At 39.4% G+C, this 21742-nt stretch overlaps 1 protein-coding gene across 3 annotated transcripts in view; it reads left to right on the forward strand.

Moving 5' to 3' along the window:
- Positions 1-1553: 1553 nt before the first annotated feature.
- The window catches only part of SH3RF1 (SH3 domain containing ring finger 1), a 158219-nt gene continuing 138030 nt past the window's right edge, over positions 1554-21742 (forward strand). Inside the window, exons 1-2 of one of the 3 annotated variants that reach the window (XM_006026211.3) lie at positions 1554-1765; positions 2311-2805. In XM_006026211.3, the coding sequence (XP_006026273.1) occupies positions 2419-2805 (387 nt within the window). In that variant the 5' untranslated portion in view covers positions 1554-1765; positions 2311-2418. Of the gene's footprint in view, positions 1766-2310; positions 2806-12594; positions 12760-21742 lie in introns of those variants that run through there. The other 2 variants (XM_025207115.1, XM_025207116.1) reach the window with 2 other exon arrangements.

Consider the following 21742-nt stretch of genomic DNA (forward strand, 5'->3'; position numbering starts at 1 on the left):
CGCGCGCGCGCGCGCACGCACACGCACACGCACACACACACACACACACACACGTGTAGGTACACAAGAGACAGACACAAACATGTGGAGACACACTGATACACACCCTGATGCACGCCCCTGATACACACACACACACACGTACGTGTAGGTACACAAGACACAGACACAAACATGTGGAGACACTGATACACGTCCTTATGCACACCCCTAATACATACACACACACACACACACACACACACACACACGTGTGTAGGTACACAAGACACAGACACACAAACATGTGGAGACACACTGATACACACACCCTGATGCACCCCCCCGATGCACGCACGCGCGCGCGCGCGCGCACGCACACGCACACGCACACACACACACACACACACACGTGTAGGTACACAAGAGACAGACACAAACATGTGGAGACACACTGATACACACCCTGATGCACGCCCCTGATACACACACACACACACGTACGTGTAGGTACACAAGACACAGACACAAACATGTGGAGACACTGATACACGTCCTTATGCACACCCCTAATACATACACACACACACACACACACACACACACACACGTGTGTAGGTACACAAGACACAGACACAAACATGTGGAGACACACTGATGCACGCCCTGATGCACGCCTCTGATACACACACACACATACAAGACAGAGGTACACAAACATGTAGCTACACACACACACCACACACGCGTGTCTTCCTCCAGGGTCTGACCTCCAAGTTCTTTCCAGTGCAACCCCCCCATTGCCAGCCCCCGTCTTCCTCCTTGTAGCCCCCGTATGAACTCTAGCCAAGCCCCAGTTACAAGGTGCCACCCTGGGGGGGAGGGAGGAGGTTCCAGCAGCCCTACATGAAGCCCCCCCTCCCCATCCCTCTGCATCAGGGGCTGCTGGCTATCTGCTCCCAGCTTGCCCCTCAAAAGGTGTCCATGGCATGCGCCTGTAATCTCTGGTTGTGGATGCGTTATCCGTGCACCCTCAGTAAGGGATGCTGAGAGAAATAAGTGGCTCTTGCCTGTTGAGCAGCCTTGATCTGACTTCCTGCCGAATGTTTTCTTTTTCCTTTTTTCTAGCAGCTTGCTGTATAAATTAAACTGGTTGAATCCCGCCTTTGCTTCTGTTAATGGCTGCATTGCCTTCGTGTTCCACCGGTTATATTCCAGTAGTAGATCTGCCATCAGATGATGTTGGTAATAGTTCTGTGGTATTTCTGGAATATATTACCAGCCTTATGATATATCGTCTTGCTTAATGAAGAAATGAACTTTAAGGCTTGTGAATGAGTGGCTGCTTTCCATAATAAAATGCAAGATGTGCTCCATTTCTGCTTCCCTGAAGCTTTGTGAGTTAGCTTGTATAAGATCTAATTCTGTAGTGTATTAATGTTGCTAGCTCTGTTGTTCTCAACTTCCTTAGACTCAAGGCACCCCTCCGAAGGTGCCAGCTTTTAGTCTTCGCTGTTGTTTTGTTTACTACAGAAAAAATACTAGAACGATTCTTCTGTTGCCTTTCAGAGTCCTTTGCACAATGGGGAAGCAAGTTTTTGATGCTATGAATTCCAATTTGAAACTTCTAGGTTTATCTTGTGAATCAACTTTGGACACCGCACACTGCTAATATTGTGTGGCACCCTGCATCACCCTGGAAAGGATCTCAAAGCATACCAGAATTGAGAATCACTGTTCTAGCTACTTTCTGTGGGACCTTGTTGTTAAAGAGAATAGCTTGCAGGTTTGAAGTCGTATTTTGGTTCCTTTTTCATTTCAAGGGGTTAATTGCTAATTTGAAACAAACTGTAAACTACACACGTTTATTTATTAATCTTGTTTTCCGTATTTAATTCTTTATTAATCTGCTCTACAAAGGATAACATCTTAAACAAATGGCCTGAGAGAACCTGGAGCTTGTTAGAACTGAAAAGCAGACAGAACTGCAGTTTAAAAAAACCCTTATTGTTCCTGTTGATCCTCAGGGTTGAGCTAAGCAGCTGAGTAATGCAGATAAGACAGGCACTGTAGTGACCAGTGGTGTTGTGTGTTTTATTGCTTTTCATAAATCTTGAAATTTACAGGAAACTTTCCGTTATAATAATTTAATCTACAAACTAAATGCCTAAATACCTTTAGGGATTTGGGTTGAATTAGACTTGAAATCTCTCAATTTATTATGCTTCTCCATGCAGTATTTTTTCAGAGGAAATACTTTTGTTGATTTTTAAGAGCTAATTATTTTTTCTAGATTATTAATGCTTTACTCCTTTTCTTTTTTTCCCCAAGACTTTCAGGGTAGAGTCTGAAGAGGCATGGACGTAACCTGATACCCTTGAAGCGCTCAGAACAGAGATGAATTTTGTCAAGGCTTGTTTTTGCTGAAATAGATGAAAAATGGATGAATCAGCTTTGTTGGATTTGTTGGAGTGTCCTGTTTGCTTAGAACGTCTTGATGCTTCTGCAAAAGTCTTGCCTTGCCAACACACCTTTTGCAAACGCTGCTTGCTTGGCATTGTGAGTTCTCGAAATGAGCTTCGATGCCCAGAGTGCAGGACTTTAGTGGACTGCAGTGTTGATGAACTTCCTAGCAATATTTTGCTGGTTAGACTACTGGATGGCATCAAACAGAGACCCCGAAAACCTGGTACTGGTGGTGGGACTGGTGGCACAAATTCATTAAGAGTCCAGAGCAATGCTGTTGTTAATTGTGGTTCAAAGGACCCACAGGGCTCTCAAGTTGGACAGCAGCAAAGAGTACAAGCACGGAGTCCCCCTGTTAGGGTAAGTATCCACTGTAAATGATAAGACATAGTTTCAGGTATCCGTCTGTGTCTCCAAAACAGTTGCTTCACAAGAAAAGTAATCAAATGTTTACACTGAACAAACAAAAAGCTTGGAGCAGCTGTTGGAAATTTCTGAAGGAAAAATATTTATCAATTTTCATAAATATACTGTACTGGGTTTAGAATTCATATATTTGTCTTGCTGGTTATTGGTAAAAATGTTAAAAAAATAGTATGCATGACATCTGTTGAAAATCAAATTTGTTTAATTTAAAATAGTTGAGAGAGGAGAGAACCAACACAACTGTAATATTACCATGGATTCTGAAGAGGAAATGAAATAACTTAAAAAAGACCACTGGTATGAAATGATTAAATAACTGTTAATTGTAAACACTCTTGTGAAGAATATTTAAAATTGTTCTCCACTTGATAACTGCAACATTGGAAATGTTGTTCTAGGTTGTTGATTTTTCTTTTAAGAATTGTTACCAAAATTACAATATTATGCAACTCATATAGTGGATATTAAATACCCAGCCCCATTAAAGGGAATAGGAGTTTTCCTATTTTTCCCTAAAATTGTATAGTTTGATTTTTTTTTTTTTTTTAAAACCTTATTTCAAATTAGGTATGTGGTCTCAGCGTTTTTTCTCTTTTTTAGTATTTTAATGTATTGGCTGTTTTTTTCCCTCTGATTGTTTTGCCTTCAAATTTTATTAATGTCTTTAAAAAATACAAATTTTTAATTTTAATGTTCAGTGTAGTACGCTGAATTAGCAAACCTATTAGATATTTGCAGGTGTTGCATTCAGGGTCTTTTATTTATGTTACTCTATGCTGGTAGAGAATGTCCATCTCCCACCTGATACTGAAGTTTGAGGTTGTTTTGTATTTATAAAGTCTGTGCCCTGAGAGTTAAACATTAGCTTGCATCTTTGCCTCTGTTTCTTCTTGGCATTTGTTCAGATTGTAGGATTTTTCATGCCTTATAATCAAGACTTCAATAGCTTGATTTATTACTATTTCTCCTAGAACTAGTAATTGAGAAGAATGTTTTATGAGATGCCTGACCTAGCTCCACTTTATCTAATGACAGGGCAGATTAGCGTCTTTGAAAAAGTTTTGTTGCGTGTTTGATGTTGTTTTTACATTCAGAGCTTCTGGGTATGAGCTGAAATTGTCTTAATGATTTAAGTGCCATACCTGTTCTGAAAAATGCACTGTATTTTGAGAAATGGCCTCAGGAATTTGGAGAAGACTGTTTAAGTGTTCATTCTGTATATCTTTTCTTTACCTTAGGTACATTTTCTACAGTATGACTATTGGTTTTCTTTGCAGCCAGGGGAGGAATCAGTGCCTTGCACTGATTAGGTTTAAATAATTACTGCTTACCTGATATTTCTCAAATCAATTTAGGTGTGCCTCTGAAGGCAATCTGCCTTACGTTTTAATATTTACACTACAGTTTTCTGTAGAACAGAAAATAATGCATTATAGCATTCTCTTGTACTGTGTTTCATGACCTCTGTGTAATATTGTCCATAAAAAGTAGATAAATTGGTGTGAGTAGAAAACCAAGAGGATATTGCATTTTTACATCAAATTTGAAGTTTAAACAACATTGCGAAAAAAACTACAGCAGTTTCAGAAATAAACATAATCTTTTTCATTATCTTGAAAATGTACTATGATTTCTAAGCTGCTACCAAAAATCTTCCATTGCAAAAATGCAAAGTATCAGGATATTTCATTACACATCATCTGTTAGTCTTTTCTAAATCTTTGCACTTGTAAGAGAGTGCCCATTTTTCAGAAAAGTTAGAGGCTTATAGTGCATTGATGTACTGTGATTTTTTCATAGCTTTCCGAAGATTTATTGCAAGTGCAATTGAAGTTTAATATTAGATATTCTCCTCTTTTATATTCTTAGACTGAAATGTTCTGCAATACCCTGATATTGTGCAATGTTTGTTTCACATGTTGCACAGACCAGAAAGTGATAACATATGGAATGTTGCTTCAATTTATTAGTTATGTTTTACCATGTGCCATTTGAATTGTGACCATGTGGTTCCCTCACGCAGTTAACTGATGTTGAAAGAACATTAGTGGCAGACTTGAGCACTTACAATATACTGCACACATCTTGTTTCCAGAGTATTAAGGTTGTCTGGTTGACATAATGTAGATGTTCTCATTCAGCTTGGGGAAAAGAAAGGTTGACCTGCAATCTTTCACCCATCTCTGCTAGTCTAGACTCCTTTTTGAGCTGAGAGGAAATACCTAACCCCTCCCCCCCCCCCCCCCACACAACCCACACACACCACCACCACCCCCCCCCCCCCCCCCCCCCCCGCCAAAAAAACCCCAAAAACACAACACAACAACAACAACAAAAACCAACAAAAAAACACCAAACAAAAAACAGGTGCTTATTCTGGGAAGGAAGCAACTCCCTAGGATTTTTTTCTTTTTTTAATTAAAAGTACAATGAACAAGAGACAGGAAAATGAAATAGTTTGTGTAGCAGAATGCAGTAAGTCTTTCTTAAAATACTGGAATAAGTTATACTCACTGGTGGTTGGTGATGAAAGTGTCATTTTTCTAGATTAGTGCTAGAATCAGACTTCTTGAGCTGTGGAATTTTTCTAAGGGGGAGCTAATAAATGAATATTGCTGTTACATTAAGTGAAGTAAACCTAGATGAGAACTGTCAAGTCACAAACATTCTGCTTATACCCTAAAGAAATACTAAACCAGTAAATGTCTTCTTTTTTTTAGAAGATGCAATAATTTGCAGGAAAGGTTAATGCATCATATGCTGTTGCATGAGTTCCTGAACTAAGTCATTGATGTTAGAATTGCTATCCCTACTGATATACTGCAGTGCGCACTGACTTTTACATGTATACATGAAAACACCATCTAATAAGCAAAAAAGAGCATGTCCCCACATGCTGAAAATTATGTTTATATTGTGAAGGTTGTAGTGTAGTTGGAGGCTGGCATACTTGTTTAAGAAGTCTCTCTGCAGTTTTATGGGTGGGTTTATGTTCATCTCGGATCTGAAACTAAGATTTCAGTTGTACATAATAAATGTCTTTGTTATAGTCCTTTAAAAATTATCTAGAAAACTATCCACAAAAATACTTCAGCAGCAGCTGAAAGAAACTAGAGATGTGTCTTAATCTCTTGACAAAGGAATATAAATAGTTGTTTTTTACTTTCTGTAATTTATCTTTCTTGAATTTGTGCACTTATAATTCATCACCCAGTTGCATGCTATTTTTTTCCCCATATTTTCATGGTGTTTCTGGTTTGAACCATTCCTGTGAGAGCATGCCGTGCACAGCTTAGCTGGATATACAGTTTAACTTCATGTATTTAAAGCAGTGGTTTTCAGACCTTTAAAATTCAAGCCCCGCTCCCTCTTATTAGACTCAAGGTCCTTCTCCATAACTCTTGAGAACTGAGCAGCACCCTGTTTCAAAAACTATTTTCTTTAATTACAGTACTAACCTCCTTGCAGAATAGCCAGACAGTGGGGGTAGGAGAATGTCCAGGCAGGGAAAGCCTGAGCCTGTCCTTATCTGCTTAACTTCATACTTATCACACATCCCTTATCTCCTTAGACTTTCTAAGGGTCTTGTGACAACCTGGTTGAGAATCACTGGTTGAAAGATAATGTCATCTCTCAAACATCCTGAAGCTGGCTTAGACATCAAGACTTAAAACAAACAAAAACTTTCAGTTTTTTTTAGGATTCATATTTTCAAACTCTTCTTTGCAAACAGGAAGCTTAGAAACTTATTTTGAAAAATGAAAGCTAAGATTCTCATCTGATTCAGGTTTTGGGACTTGAAGAAAAATACTAAATATCGCAGGATTTGGAACACCTAACATATAACTCTTTCTTGAACTGATGTTTGTGGTCTATTTCTAGCATATTATATATATCCCATGCCTTTGAACAATATTTACCAGGCAGTCAATAGAAGAGGTCTTGACTGTATTTAAATATATATGGATATCTGGTTGACGGTGTAAGACCTCTAGCGGTAATGATATCCATATTATGGAGAAAAGGGACAAGGACCATAATGAGGACTAGTAGGAAAAAATGTTATTGGAGTTACTTGAATTAGTTGTATTACATTACATTCTTGAAACTTATTTTTCTCTAATGCTTCAGTTGTTTGCAGAAGCTTTTTGAAATAGAGCAGAAAGAACACACATGGTCATAGAAATGCCTTTTTTGTTCCATGAAATTATGTTCAGGTTTAGCTGAATTATGAAGTAAAGATCAGATTTTTTTTCCTTCTCACTTGCATTCTTAAGGAAAATAGTAACGTAATGCATTATAAAGTGCTGAGCCAATACCACCACCAAAACTAGTAGTTCATGGTACATGGGAATGTCTGGGAGAGACAGAAGCAGTGACAGGAGAGGAGAGCGCATTCAGGCTCCCCCTTCCAACCATCTCCTATGGACTTAAGGTGATGGACCATACAACATTATTCCCTTTGGTGAGGCTACCATAAAGGCCAGAAGCTCCTCCATATTCTAGAAGGTGAGGAAGAAAGAATTGGACCAGCTGGACTCCCCTGACCATTAGCTTGACTTAGGACTTGACACTAACAGCCAATTTCCTTTTGCCTTCTGAACCCTGGGGATATCAACTTTCTCATGCTTCCAGTTAATACATCTAGTCCTGTGGTAGATGTCTGAGCTGATGGTTCAGAAGTCAAACCCTAATGATGATACATGATTCTGAAAGGGGAAGATTGCAGTTGTATGAAATAAACGTCTTTGTTTTAGTCCTTTAACAATTATCTAGAAAATTATCCACAAAAAGACATCAGCGATTAAGGCTCCAAAGTCAAGTGCTTGAAATTAGGCAATGTCAGGTTTTCAGTTGTCTATACAACTTTAATTTTGGTAGATTGTGTGTGTTTTAATGTAGTCTTCCCTTAAAAAGGTCACAGGCTATTTTCCTCCCTTGGGACCTCTGTGTCATTTAGTGTACATTTTGAATTTGCAAGGAGGCAGAATTAAGGTGGCACAGATGATCATAAATTAGGAAATGCTTGCAGGGGCTCAGTACTTCAGATTAAATTTTTAATTTTTGTTCTGTATAGTTCCTTAAACTGTTTTTGTGAGGTGGTGTGTCTGATGCTGTGATTTAAAAAGGCTGGGACAGAGACGCAAGTTAACATTCAGGAATGAATGCAGATCTGTGGAAGCTCTATGGGCCATATACATATGCTGTTTTTTCTGCCTTGCATACTTTTATATCTACCAAATACTGTTTTTTCACATAAGGTTTCTGGCTATGTAATTTCAAGTTTTGAGGCTGAGGAAAGTAACATTTTAACTATTTCTGTGGAAATGGTATCTCTAGTAGGAAAACTAATTGTCTCTTGCATTGCAACTTCTAAATAATTTACTGTAAGCAAGGCAAAAGAGGAAGAATAGTTTTGGCACTTGAACACTAGATTGGGATTCAAAACATCTAGGTTCAACTCCTGGCTCTGCCATAGACTGCCTTTTATAACTTTGCACAAAGTCTTTCAAGTTCCTTTGTGCCTCTGTTTCCCATCTGCAAACAGGAACAATAATACTTCCTTTGTTTGACTCTCTATTTAAATTGGATGCTCTGTAGAGTAGGGATTGCCTCTTACATTGCAAATATGCATAGTGCTTCCTGCAATGGAGCTCCAGTATCAATTTGGGCCACTAGATACTACCATAGTAGAAGCCCTGCTACACACTTTTGATGGTCAAATTAAATCTCAGTGTGATTTCCTGATTGTGTTAGGGAACTCTTGATAGTATGTTTCCTGTGCCAAGGATGGTCCTGTGGCTGGTGTTAAATTGTTGGAGGGATTTCACATTGCTTTTGGACAATTAGTAGTAAATAAGATAAATAAAAGGAGAGCCAGACACTTTTTCTTCTTTTTTAATGTCTGGAATCTAGTACTTCATTATCCTTTGCTAAAGAAATATCTGTCTGACTGGAACATTAGTGTGGTATTGATATGCTTTAAAAATTAATAGAGCAAATATATACTGTGAATGATGCTACTAGTTCAGGAAGGTTTTATTCATATTAACTGCATGCTAGCACTACTTTTGAAATAAGATTTATAATTGGTGTAAACCATTCATAGAGACGATAATTAAGTTTTGTATGTGACTTTAAAATGTATAATGATGTCAAAATGAAGACAGTTTTGTTTGAAAATAACAAACTATGTATGTGATGCTAAAAAATGCTACATGCCATTTCCTGTTGATAAATTGTTCTTTTATGTATCATTGGAAAGATACTCCTGCCTGAAAAAAACACATTTTAATAACCATCTTCACTGCAATATTTCTAGTATGCCTTACTGGTTTTTTTTCTCATTTTAGTCTTCTTTGAAACAGGAAATAGTTTAGTTTGAAATGGAATAGTACTTTTTTTTTTGAAGGCGAGTGTAATAAATTGGCAAGCGTGGCACAGGTTTCTGTTCTACAGACAAACTTTGGTTATTTAGAAAATGTACAGTCAATACAAAAAAGAAATTTTAAATGTGACTGTTTAAACATTTTGGGGGGGTGGGAGGCAGTTGTTAAAGTAGGTTTTCTTTTATTACCATAAAACTTAGGCATCATTAGAAATGCTTGGATAGACAGACTAGTAAAACATCAGTCAATGAAGTTATTGAGCCAGTGTAATTTGTGTGCAGTGTCTAGCCTTTTCTTGTTGTTTGTTACTTTTTTATTTTATATTTATATGCAGTAGGGAGAAACAGCTACAAAAGTAAACAGATAAGTAAAATTGGGGCCACTTGGGACCTCTTCTCAGACCAACCCAGAACAGTGCAGGGGAGACCTCCTACCACCATATCTAGTAAACTAGGACCTAGGCAGAGCCTCTCCTTTCCTCTTTATCCCTGGAATGCAGCCTTGGGGAAAAACTGCAAAAAAGAGCCAGCTGGAAATCTTCAGACAATAAAGCAGCTGCAGAAATGGGCATCTTTATACAGTCAAAGAACTTTCTATCATTTTAACTGAACTTCCTCTGCATGGGCTGATTTGTTTACTCTAAAAATCTTATTCTCCCTTCTTCAGCTTCACATCACAAAAGCTTGTCTCACCCAGTTTCTTTCTGCCCTTATCTGATGGCCTTGGCACCCAAGACTATCCCATGGTTTATCTGTTCCCAGAACAAGACCATGATCCAGCTGACAGATGAGTAACATCCTACTGATGCCCTCCTCCTCCTCTCTAGTTGTGAGGTTTCCCCAGGCACTTCACAACTGCATGGCTTCTAAGACTTCCAAGAGGGTAGACACTGCTCTTTCTATCCCCGTGGAAAAAGTAAAGGATTTAACTCACAAACTATAGACATTCCTAACTTGGCCTCAATGTGGGGAGAAAGTGTTTTAGCCCAGAGGCTCCCAACCCCTGAGCTGCGGCTGGGTACCAGGATTCGAAGGGTTTGCTGCCGGTCCACAGGAGGGTTGGCTGCCAGACCGGAAGTCCACAAGTGACCAGTTGGCTGTGGAGCGGCAGCCAACCCTTTTTCATATCAAGTATAAAAAAAGGGTTGGCTGCCGCACTGCAGTATACCAGTCACTTCCAGACTGCAGTTTGCTGGTCCGCAGCCACTTCCAGTCTGTGGTCTAAAAAGGTTGGGATCCACTGTTTTAGCCTATAAACAAGGCAGTTATGGCAAGTTGGCAAACATTCTGTCAATGGCAGTCTGCAGAGTCAAGTAAAGTAGACAAGAAATACCAACTCTCCTCTCCTGGGACAGAGTAATTTTGCACATAAGATGTGTCTGACCTGGTCATCTCTGAGGCTCCTGCAGCAGTAATAGAGAGGATGCAAGTATGAAATAGATGGCAATAACCACTCAGGCACCAAACTGGATCTTTGTAAGATGGAGCTTTGTATGTTTATAGGTGCACTCCGCTAGAGCTCAAGCAGCACTTGCATATCCAGGCTAGACATCTAGAAAGAGTCAACTTGAAGCTCTGTCGACACATTTACATTGTTTTGCAACTCTTGAAGCCTCTAGATTAGAGGCTGTATTCAGTAAGCTGTTACTTCAGTTGCTAGTCTCCTCCTTCCACCTCCAAATGGGCTGGTCATTGCTTTGAAGTTACTTGCAGTAGAATGTGCAGCACCGTACTTAGACTCCTGGTGGCCTTAGGTGAACTTGTAATTTTGTCCCTTCATCAGAGATAATCACAATAATACTAATAAAACTTACCATTTTGGGGCCCCCTTTCTGTCTCGGCCCCAGGCAGCTACCCGGTTCGCCCATGCCTGTGTCCGGCCCTGAGAGTGTGGAAATGGACAGTCACTTGAAGTAGAAGATCCAGGTGCTTACCTTACTCTTTAAGATATGTTGTCTGTTTGTACATTATATGACCCACCCCCACACCTCCTTCCTCAGTTTATAGGAAACTGAAGTCTAGTAGGCATGCTTTACTCCTTTCTCCCAAGTGTGTGACCAAGAATTGAGGCATGATGTATACTGGTCAGATGCAACCACTTAGACATGTAAGTTTGTGTCCATGAGGTGTATGTACATCCACAGTGGCTGTACATACCAGCACTGTGGCTTAAAGAATTTCAACTGTTCAACATGAGTAATTTTTTGTAAGGTTCTCCTATGAAGAAAAATCAAATATATCTGCTCTCTGTGACAAAACGCAGATATCTTTAAAAAAGGACTTATTGATTATAATTTCTCAGGAAGGTTATAGAAGCTGGGGTACTGTCTAGGCCTACTATTTGAGCATACTAGATTCTAAATAGTAACCTTGAAATACAGTAGAATAGGGATGTCGAACACATGGCCTGCAGGCCAGATCCAGCCCATGGAACCTTTTCAGTCAGTCTACAGGGTTCCCAGAGGCACCAGGAATTCAGGGACAGGACTGGCAGGTTGGGTTTGCTGCCAGGTTCCCAGCTAAGAAGCCCCCCTGGGGATGTATGTTGCTGATGGGGTGGGGGAAACTATGGCTGTGTTAACCCCCACACTGCTACTGGGTCAGTTCTGCCTGGGAAGCTCCATGTGGTTCAGATTTGGCCCTTGAGGAGCCCTGCTGTCTGGATCTAGCTCGGAGGCACAGATGGGTTTGACACCTCTGCTGTAGAGCATAAAAAAGGGCACTGTTCCACGTACCCAAACAGCTTATGACTGTAGTATACATTGTGTTGTTAGAAGTCAGATTATTTTTGAAATATTAATACTTTTAGAAATATTTAAGTGAACTAATTCTTTTTCCAGTCCTGTGTTCTCTATCTGCTACACTTAATTGTTACTATCCATAGTAGAGATACTTGTATAGTCCAAAAATTGAACCAGTATGCACCTGCAGCTGTTTCCAAAACAGCCATAAGTCTTTTTAAATTAAAGGATTAATAATATTGATTGCAAAAGTGCTGGTAACCTAAAAGGTTGAATATGTCTTTAAAAATATGGGGCTGGGTATGTTTTGATACACTAGCTCTGATAGGAAGTGTGTTTAAGTTTGCCCTTTGCACCTTCCAAATGCATGTGATTCTTCAGACAGTTCAGGGACAATATGTTGGATTCATTGCTCATGTATATTTATGAAGTATTGTTTTATAATTTCCAACTGGGAATATATTTGTTGAACATAAGTACATTTTGATCAAAGGTCAACATTTGAATAATATTCAGGATAAAATTAATACATTGATTTTTCTTTTTGTGTTTGAGATTGTCTCGTGTTGCAGATTTTTTTATTTTTTTCATCAGCAGCTAAAAATAAATAAAGAACAGCAAAGCCCAGGATAGTAATGATTTCTATTGGACTGCAGATACTTGAAGCATTCAAGAGCATTGAAGCAGTTTTCTGAACCTGTGTTGTTCCTTTGTAAGGGAAATCACCTTTGTTCCATGTCACTGATTCATTTCTTACAGGTGAGGTCACCATACTCTGCTCTGATTGTGTTTTCTGTTCAGCATAAAAAAACCCCATGCCACACCCTTCAGGTCCCATTTCTCGCAGTCTCCTAAAGAGGTTCAAAATGTACCTGTGCATTAACAGTTTTTTCAAGGACTAAAACCAGTTTTTTAGAGGTTTTGTGAACCATGAATTGACAAAAGAGAGTATGCCTCTGTGAAATACTTTGCTGTAGGACAAAAGAACTATTCAGTCCTATGAGACTTAAGTTACTGAAATAAAGGGAAGGAAGCTGGTCATCTTGTTTGAGTAAAGCTGTAAGAGCATCAATAGTTAAATCATTTGAAACAATAGTTCTCAGTTCATCATCATCATATGCTAACTTGATTGCTTAGGTGTTAATATGGAGTATAATCCCCTTTATACTATAAGATTTAGAAAAGCTGAAAAATTTAGACTGCATTGTAAAGATTTTTATAAGTCAAGGAAGTCTAAAAACTATCAGATGAGTATCTGACTTGGCATATATAGGGCATAGCTGTTCTAGAAGTCTGTTTTTAAATAAGCACAGGAAAGACAAAGGCAATGCCTCTGAATGTAAATGAGGCATTTGCATTAGATCCTTGAATTAAAAAAAAAAACAAAAAACTCCAACTATTGGACAACCTTCATACTTTCTTTCTGTGTTGATTTAAACAAAAGCTCCATAATATCACAAGCTTTCTCTTTCTCTCTTTCTTGCTTGCACTAGATATATCTAGCTATCTAGACAGCTGTAAAGACCTATCTTTAAAGTAGCTTGTTAAGGTCTATCCATACCAATAGAGTTAAGCTATTTTGAAAAGATTCTTGATGATAGGATAGGTAAAGATTCTGGTCCTTAACTAATGACTTAGTGGGCATGTCTGCATGTGCATATTAATGCACTTGAATAAACTCCAGAACTTATCTTCACATGCACCCGGGACCTCAGCACCTTGAACTGGGCCCAAACAGCCCTAGCAGGCCGGGGGCCCAGAGGGTCAGCCTGCTAGCCAAGGGCTGCTGCCCTTGGCTTAATGTGATGGGCAGAGGCTGGCTGGAGTAAGAAGATGCTTCAGTATGGGGCTAGCCAGTAGACAGCCCCTGCACTGAAGCACCCTCATGCTCCAGCCAGGCAGTGCATCATCTACATGTGCGCTGCTGTGGAGTTATTTACTGTGGATAGTACTATCCTGCTGTGGAGTTAAATGAGTTTGTTCCAGCCTAATAGGGGCACATGTGCAGATATGTGACATTTACTGTGCATCTAATTAGGCTACTGTGCAGTAAACTTCTTGTGTAGACATGCCTGGTAGGTATGCTGTTAAAAGTTTTGTGTTATAGAAGTGGCATTTTTTCAGAAAAAGACATGCGATCTATGGTCTAACCATTTGTAGTCACTAAAAGGTATCCTTCGAAATACAACTTGGGTAAAAGTAAGATGCTTCTAAACCTAAGAAATAAAACAAAGTTCAGAGTGTTTCCCTGAAACATGTACTTGAAAATGTAGAAGTGATATTTTCTAAATGTTTTTTTTCTAAAGATGGATGCATACTTTTCAGTATTTATGCTTTTCACTTTCTGGATTTCTCTATCAGTTGAATGTGAAAACAATATAAACTGGTGTTTGTAATATAGATGAGGTATTATATAAGAAATATAGGGCTTAACTCACCTAGACTGCATTAGTGTATGTACAGTCCCCTACCATGTCCAAGGAAGACACCCTGTTTCCACTGTTGTCCTCACTGGATATTCTCCTATTAGGGGAAGGTTAGCTTTAATTTACAATTAGTAGTCCATGGCAGCTGTGCCAGTGGAGACTGCCTGGAGGCGCACGGTAAATTGGGGGTGGCCAACCTGTGGCGCACGCACATGCTACAACCTGGCTTTTGGTGATGATGTCTCTCCCAGCAGTGATGCACCATCAGAGACTTGAGTCCCCTGCCTCCATTCTGGTACACCTCAGTGCAAACTATTAGATATGCATCTTGGGGGCAGGGATCAGAGTGGCACTCAGGGAGGGTGGGGGCTTAACTTATGGCACACCTGGCAAAAAGGCTGGTCACTACTGTTTTTAGGCACTTTCATTCTAACCAGTCCCCACCAAGTCTCTGGATTGTTTAGTCTGTCTGTGGGTCTTTGAAGTGTGGGAACGTCGGGGAGGTGGTTCCAGATTCTGAGCAATACTGATGGTTCCTTCACCCGTCTCCTCTGAGTTTATCCTGGTTGAGGTCCAGTGTCCAGGTTTTTGCTGATGGAATCCAATGATGAATAGAGCTTGTAATCTGTACCATCAGTGTCTTCTTATGGTCTCAGTGTTTCTCTATGTAATGGTGGAGGGGTTTTATTCATTGACTCTTCATATTAGCATAGCATAGCCCTGTCATGTACAAGAAGCCTGTTGTGCTAGGTGCTGTACCAACACAGAACACAATGATACAGAGAAGGCAGTCCAAGCATAAGATGAGACAACAGGTTAAAACAGACTGAGAGGGGAGTACCACAGTAAATGATGAGATGGAGAAATACAAGCAAACAGTGAGAAAGTATTAGTCAATGAAAGCTTTTACATTTTTATTGTAGGCAACACAACACACCAAAGGACATTTTAAGGAGGATTTAGAAGTAAATAATGAAATAGCTCTGTGGGTGTTTATAGGGCACTTCACACAAGCGTGAAGGATAATGTAAGAGAAAGCACGAAGTTGCTTCTTTGCAAATTTAAAAATGGGTGGTGGAGGTCAGTATCATGGGCCAGTCAGATGTGGGAACTAATGTTTTGAGAGTAAATTGAAGAGGGAAGTTGGATAGGGATAGGCTATGAAGGAAGATGAAAGTGAAGACCTTACTGTGTTTGAAATAAAATGGAGTGTCATTCTAAAGATGTAAAAAGAGGAATGACATGGTCAAAGCGATCAGCAAGGAGCATGGGTGCACCTTTGAAGCAACAGCATGAATAGGTCTGAGCACAGCAAGGTTGCTTTTTTCAAAGTCCCAGGAAGGATGTTGCCGTAATCAAGATGAGAGCTTGGACAAGAATTTTAGTAGTATGGATCAATAGGAAAGGTCATATCTTAGAAGTATTATGCACAAGAGTCTATAAGCCTTTAGGATTAGCCTGGATGTGAAGACATAGGAAGAGGTCTAAGCTGAAGGTGATGTCAACATTTGGCTCTGAGTGACGGGATTGTGTTGCTGAGAAAATAAATTGGTTTGAGGTGTGGTAGGGGGAGGATAGGAAAGTAAATTTAGAGCTCTGTCATAGGCATGTTAACCTTGAGGTGATGGCTAGGCCTCTATGAGATGATATTATTCAAGCTGAGATGGTTACTTTTGGAAAAAAGAAATGGGTGTGGGGTAAAGAGGTAGCTCTTGTAAATCAACGTAGAGATGGTTGGATTTGTTTTTGTAGATGGTACTATCCAAAGATAGGGTATAGAGGGGGAAGAGGGGCCAGAGACCAAAGATAGATTGACAGGAAGAGGATCCTTCAACAAACATGAAGTCCTAAGATTCAGGTTAGGAGAGAACAGTGTTGTGGAAATCAAGGGAGGAGAAAATTTGAAGAAGAGCATGGTTGATGTGTTGAAGGCATTTGATAAGTCAAGGAGGATGAGGATGGAGTACTGGTTCTGAGCTTTGATTAGGAAGAGATAACTAAACACTTTTGCATGGCCAGGATCTGTGGAGTGCAAGTTGGAGAGGATCAAGTAAAACTAGAAGAGAGGAACTCCAGATAGCCATTATGAACATTTCATTGAAATAACAGAGATGAAAGGGAGAAGCAAGTGGGGTCAAGACTTTTGTAGATTGGGTAGACTAAAGCATACTTGTCTTGCATGCGAAAGAGCCAGAAAAGAGTAAGGGAGAGCATGCCAGTTGGTGTAAGGAAGAGCAGGACCCACTGAGTCAAATGTGAAGCATTAGAGAAAGAGAGCAGGTGAGAAACTTTTCATGACTGTAACAGAAGAGGAGGAGTTAAGGGGAGGAGTCAATTGCTTCTTACGCAGGAAAACTGAAGGCAGGATGTGTGAAAGATTGGCAGGTGAGGAGGAGATTGCCAGGATTTGAAATCAGAAAGAAAGTTGAAGGGGAGCAGTTGAGTAAGTGACAGATGATAACAACGTGGGTTAACTGTTAAGTCATACTTGATGTAGATTTGTCATGTATATTTAATAGTGCAGTATGCTCTATTACTTGTTACCTTTCAAATAATATCTAATGTTCTGTGTGGTTTTGGACATCCAAAGTATTTTGTTTTCAAGGTAGAAAAAGTTCTATGGCAGTTTTATCATCCTGTTCTACTTATTCAGCAGTTTTGTCACCATGCTTTCACATTTGCATGCATCACAGGCTTTCTTTTACATGTGCTGTTCTTCATACACAAGGATCTAAATGGTCTTTTGGGTTTGCTGGAAGATGTCACAGCTTTACAGACTGTGTTCTTTTGAACCTATTCTACATGTTAGTAAAATGAATGGGGGTAGCTGGCAGCTTCTGTAAGCATGATTGCAGGGTATTTTCATTGCCGTTCTAGTTTCTCACTTCCATGAGATACTCTGTAGGAGAGCTATCATTCTAAGATTCAGTTTCCAAAGAGTGTATTTTGTGTTCAATAAGGTAAATTGCACATACATTAAATTTATACGTTTTTATAACAACAATGTAAATCTTTGAATATAGTTACATACTTGTATCTGCTACTGAACATGCGATTGCATAATGGTTGCTAAATTAATTCAAAATTTTACATGCAAATTAAGACTTTCAAAAGGTTCAGCAAAGTTTGTTTGCTCAGATTGCACAGTACTGATAATTGCACTTGTTCTTATATTTATGCCTAAACTTATGCTATGAAAATGTTTTTAAGCAATGTTTCTCTCTTTTCTACTATAGTCTGTCCACCAGGAAGAGCATCTATTTTTATTTCTAACTCTTGTTATATATTATCCATTTAGTGAAGCAAACACATTTTTCTCTCATTACATTAGATTTAAAACTGGTTGTTTTTCACAAAAAATGGCAAACAGGTAAGTGTTAGGTATAATATTAACTCCCTGATACCTTACCATCAAAAAGAAAACCTGGATGAGAAAAGCTAGATGAATTTTTGTTATCCTCCAAAACCCCTCTGTAGAGTTGATAAATATTTCCCTTTATGAATCCAGTGGTTTTTACTTTAGACTAGTCTAAAACATGAAATATGTTAAATAATTCATCTAGGATGCTGTTAAACTTGTGCTGAGTCTTGGAATTGTCATTATCATTTGATTATGACATTTACATAAACAGCACTTCATGTGGTTCACACTTCCCGGTTTTGCTGTATAAGGATCTGAGAACAAGTGAAAGAGCTCTTCTTATGACTGAAGGGCACTTGGGAAATATTTGAATTTTTTTCTTTTTTTTAAAATAGCAAGAATTTGTACATGCAAATTTAGAGTAAAAATTTCAAAGGCCCGCAAGTTTCCTTTTCAAAGTGATACTGTATTGACCCAAACCCAAAACAACTCTTGAATAATTAGATTCTATATATGAAAAATTATAAATTTATTACACTCTTCTATATATTGGAAGGCTGTCTTAAATTTGTCCCTCCACCACTGTGGCATGGAAGGTAGTGGCAGGGGAGCAAGCAGTGGGGAAGCAGTAGTGGCTTGGCAGGCAGCTTGCCCCCCTCCCCCAACTCTCTTTTTCCCCCCTCTCTTTCTCTCTGTAACACCAATTTTGCACTTAAGGGCTGTATCCAGACGTGGAGATGTGTGGTTTGTGGTGCCAAAAGCCTCTTGGTGGCAAATTTGCAGAGTGGGGCTAAAGTTTGCTACTAGGATTTCCCAGTAGCAAAAAACAAACAAACCCCAAAACAAAAAATATCCCCCAACAAGTGTGTGTCAGCGCACACATGGAGGCCAGGCTGTCCAGTACAATGCTCTGGCTGCTGGCCAGGCCTCTGTGCTGTCTGCCGTGCCCCTACTGCTCCAGGCCACCAGTGAAGACTGCTGGGGCCAGCACCGGTGCTGGCCCCAGCCTTAAACTGTCCCTGGCTGAAGAGCTTGGAGGAGCTGGGCAAGGGTAAGTTTGCCCATGGTGGTACAACTTGTCCTGCAACAAAAGGCACGTACAGGGGCATGCACTGTTAATTTGCGATGCTGCAAGTGCACACCCCTGTATGTCTAGCCATGGCCAAGAGGGATCATTTGAATTTGTGTCATTTTGAGGCTCAAACCTGTGAGCAGATCCACACAGACATCAGCTCTGTTCTGGAGTGCTATTGACTTCATTACAGTACAAAGGTGCAGTTTCTTTAGTTGGGAGGACTGGAGTCAAAGTTTGTTTATTGCATGAAATACTGGCAGGGTAGATTTGATTTAAATCAAATAGATTTTTAAATCATGGTTTAAATCACTGGTCAGGAAGCATCGATTTAATCATTGTTTTCTACAAAAAGGGCATTCTTGTTTGATATACTCTATTCATTTAACTTCTTTAAACTTTGCACTTCTAGAGAGAGGTAAGGGCTTGACTCTGTACACAAACTTGCAGAGAGATAAGAAGGCTGATCAGGTCTGTAATCTTTCATCTTCATATACTGCTGTTAATAAGGATATTCCCTCTGGAGACACAAATCCACAGTTTGAGAACTGAAACTGAGCGGATCTTCTAGACTGAGCACTGACTTCCATTGGGTAGAGGGGTTTTCTTTAATCTTTACTAATCTATAGAGGAGCCTCTGGGAACCCCATAAGATTGGCCCCCTAATATAGTCCATGGCCTGTTGTGACCTACTTATAAAACTTTTCTAAAAAAGTGTCTGTAGTGGGTTATGGAATAGAGAAAATCCCACACAATTTACTGATTCGTTTTGATGCACTGGCTGGGGGAGTAGTTAGCTGATTGCACGATTTCACAACAATTACACACTTAATTTATACAACACAATTTTATTTTAAAACTCTTTGCTACGTATATAACACTGCTTAGCTTTAAGAAACACCACAAACATTAAAAACACAATAATTACATATATCAGAAACAATGCTCCGAATGCACTTCCTTCCCAAACAATGCTATAAGAATTAGTGTTACAAAAACAACTACAATTACAACTAAAAGTTAAATTTGAATCAATACTGTTATTTTTCATAATATACTTACAATCCTAGAATTCCGAGAAGCCAAATACCAAAATATGGTTTCATTCCTCAGTAGTACGATTTAATGGGTTGGCCTCAGTAGTACGGTTCAATAGGCTGGCCTCAGCAATACGATTCAATGAGCTGGGCTCACCAGTGATAGGACTACGTCCCCTTCCTTCAGTCCCTTTCGGGCGCTCCGCGGCTTCAGCGTGAACTAAGAGATTCGTGTTCACGGAGAGGCTTGATTAGGCGATCAATCTAATCTGAACTTATACTTGCGATTCTTCCTTCGTTGTTCTGCAAGTGAAGTCACCTCCAAATTGGGACAGTAAGTTACAGGTTTTTATTGAGTGAGCTGCCGTCAGTGGGCTCCTCCTACTCAATTTGTCACAACTCCCAAATTTGGGCTCGGATCTTACTCAACAGAAATTACCTTTGTTGAGCATTTTAAATTACTCTTGGGGAGACTTCTTCCATATCACTGTAAATACCTTTTTTTTTATCTTCTTCCTGAAACTGGCTAATGGGCAACCTTTACAAACATTCAAACTATTTCATTCAATATGACAAAAATTTACACGAATATATTGTCTCAAATAGTATATACAGTAAAAGCTCTGTTATCCGGCATTCCCTGGGAATGGGGGATGCCGGATAACAAAATATGCTAGTTAATTGAGTGGCCTGAACAGGCATCTTTGCCTGTTCAGGCTGCCGCTTATCCAGCTGTGTCTGGGGCATCGCTGCCCCTCCCGTGGCATCGCCACCTCTCCTGTGGGCCCTGTGGGCCTTGCGTTAGGGGAGGGGGGCCCCACACAGCCTGCTATGCCCCGGGCCGTGGGGGCTCAGCAGTGCAGGCTTAGCCCCCATGTGCAGTGTGTGCCATGGTGGGCACTTCTGGTTTCACTTTACCTTACAAGCCAGGATGCAGGTTAATAGAGCATGCCGGCTTGTAAGGTGCCGATTAACAGAACTTTTACTGTAATTAGAAGTTATAATCCCTATTCCATGATGATATCTTTGAGCTTTAATGTATCTTAAATTAAAACTATCTTTATATAGGTTTACTATCTTTATATAGTTCATTTGTTTACAAAAGTATCTTAAAATACAATTAAATAACAAAAAATCTGATTTAAAAAATTTGATTTTTTTTTTTTTAACTGAAAAAAAAAGAAATTGTTGATTTTTACCCACCCTGAATACTAGTGGATCAAACAGGGACAAAGATTAGGCATGTGTTACATTTGTAAAATATTTCTATTTAGTTCCTTCTTTGTGGCCTTTAAAAAACAATAAAAAACACTTGCCTTTGTTAAGAAATAGCTTGTAGGAAGTGGAAAAAAAAGTATTATAACTATACTTTTAAAGCAAACTCGAGACAGTCTTTACAAATGTATTGATTGATTCAGCATGTTAATTAAATATCCAATCATGCTGGAAAAAACATTTTCGTGCTTAAGCAGATGACCATGCCCTCAAGCCTGGATATTTATTGCTATCTCATTTAGCAGCACTAAAAGACTGTTTAAAAAAAAATCACCTACTTTAAATGTTGAAGTATATGCAACAGAACTTGGGTGCCATTCCTTGAAATCAAGTTTCTACTGTCTTCAGAAACATCAGGTTGATGAGAACAACAGCAGGAGATGAGCTGAAATCACGCTGGTTCTATTATCCACCACTTCGAGCATAAATACATGTATTTAAAAACACCACCTGAGAGTTCTTCTTTTTCTCTGGGAAAGCAGCATTCATAGATGAATGCTAGAGTGAAGGTTATGGAACTATTGGTAAAATATATCTTAGTGAAAACCCATTGTATTTTAGGAATGACAGA

This window comes from Alligator sinensis, unplaced genomic scaffold, assembly GCF_000455745.1.
Source record: "Alligator sinensis unplaced genomic scaffold, ASM45574v1 scaffold512_2, whole genome shotgun sequence".
In the NCBI taxonomy this organism is placed as follows: domain Eukaryota; kingdom Metazoa; phylum Chordata; order Crocodylia; family Alligatoridae; genus Alligator; species Alligator sinensis.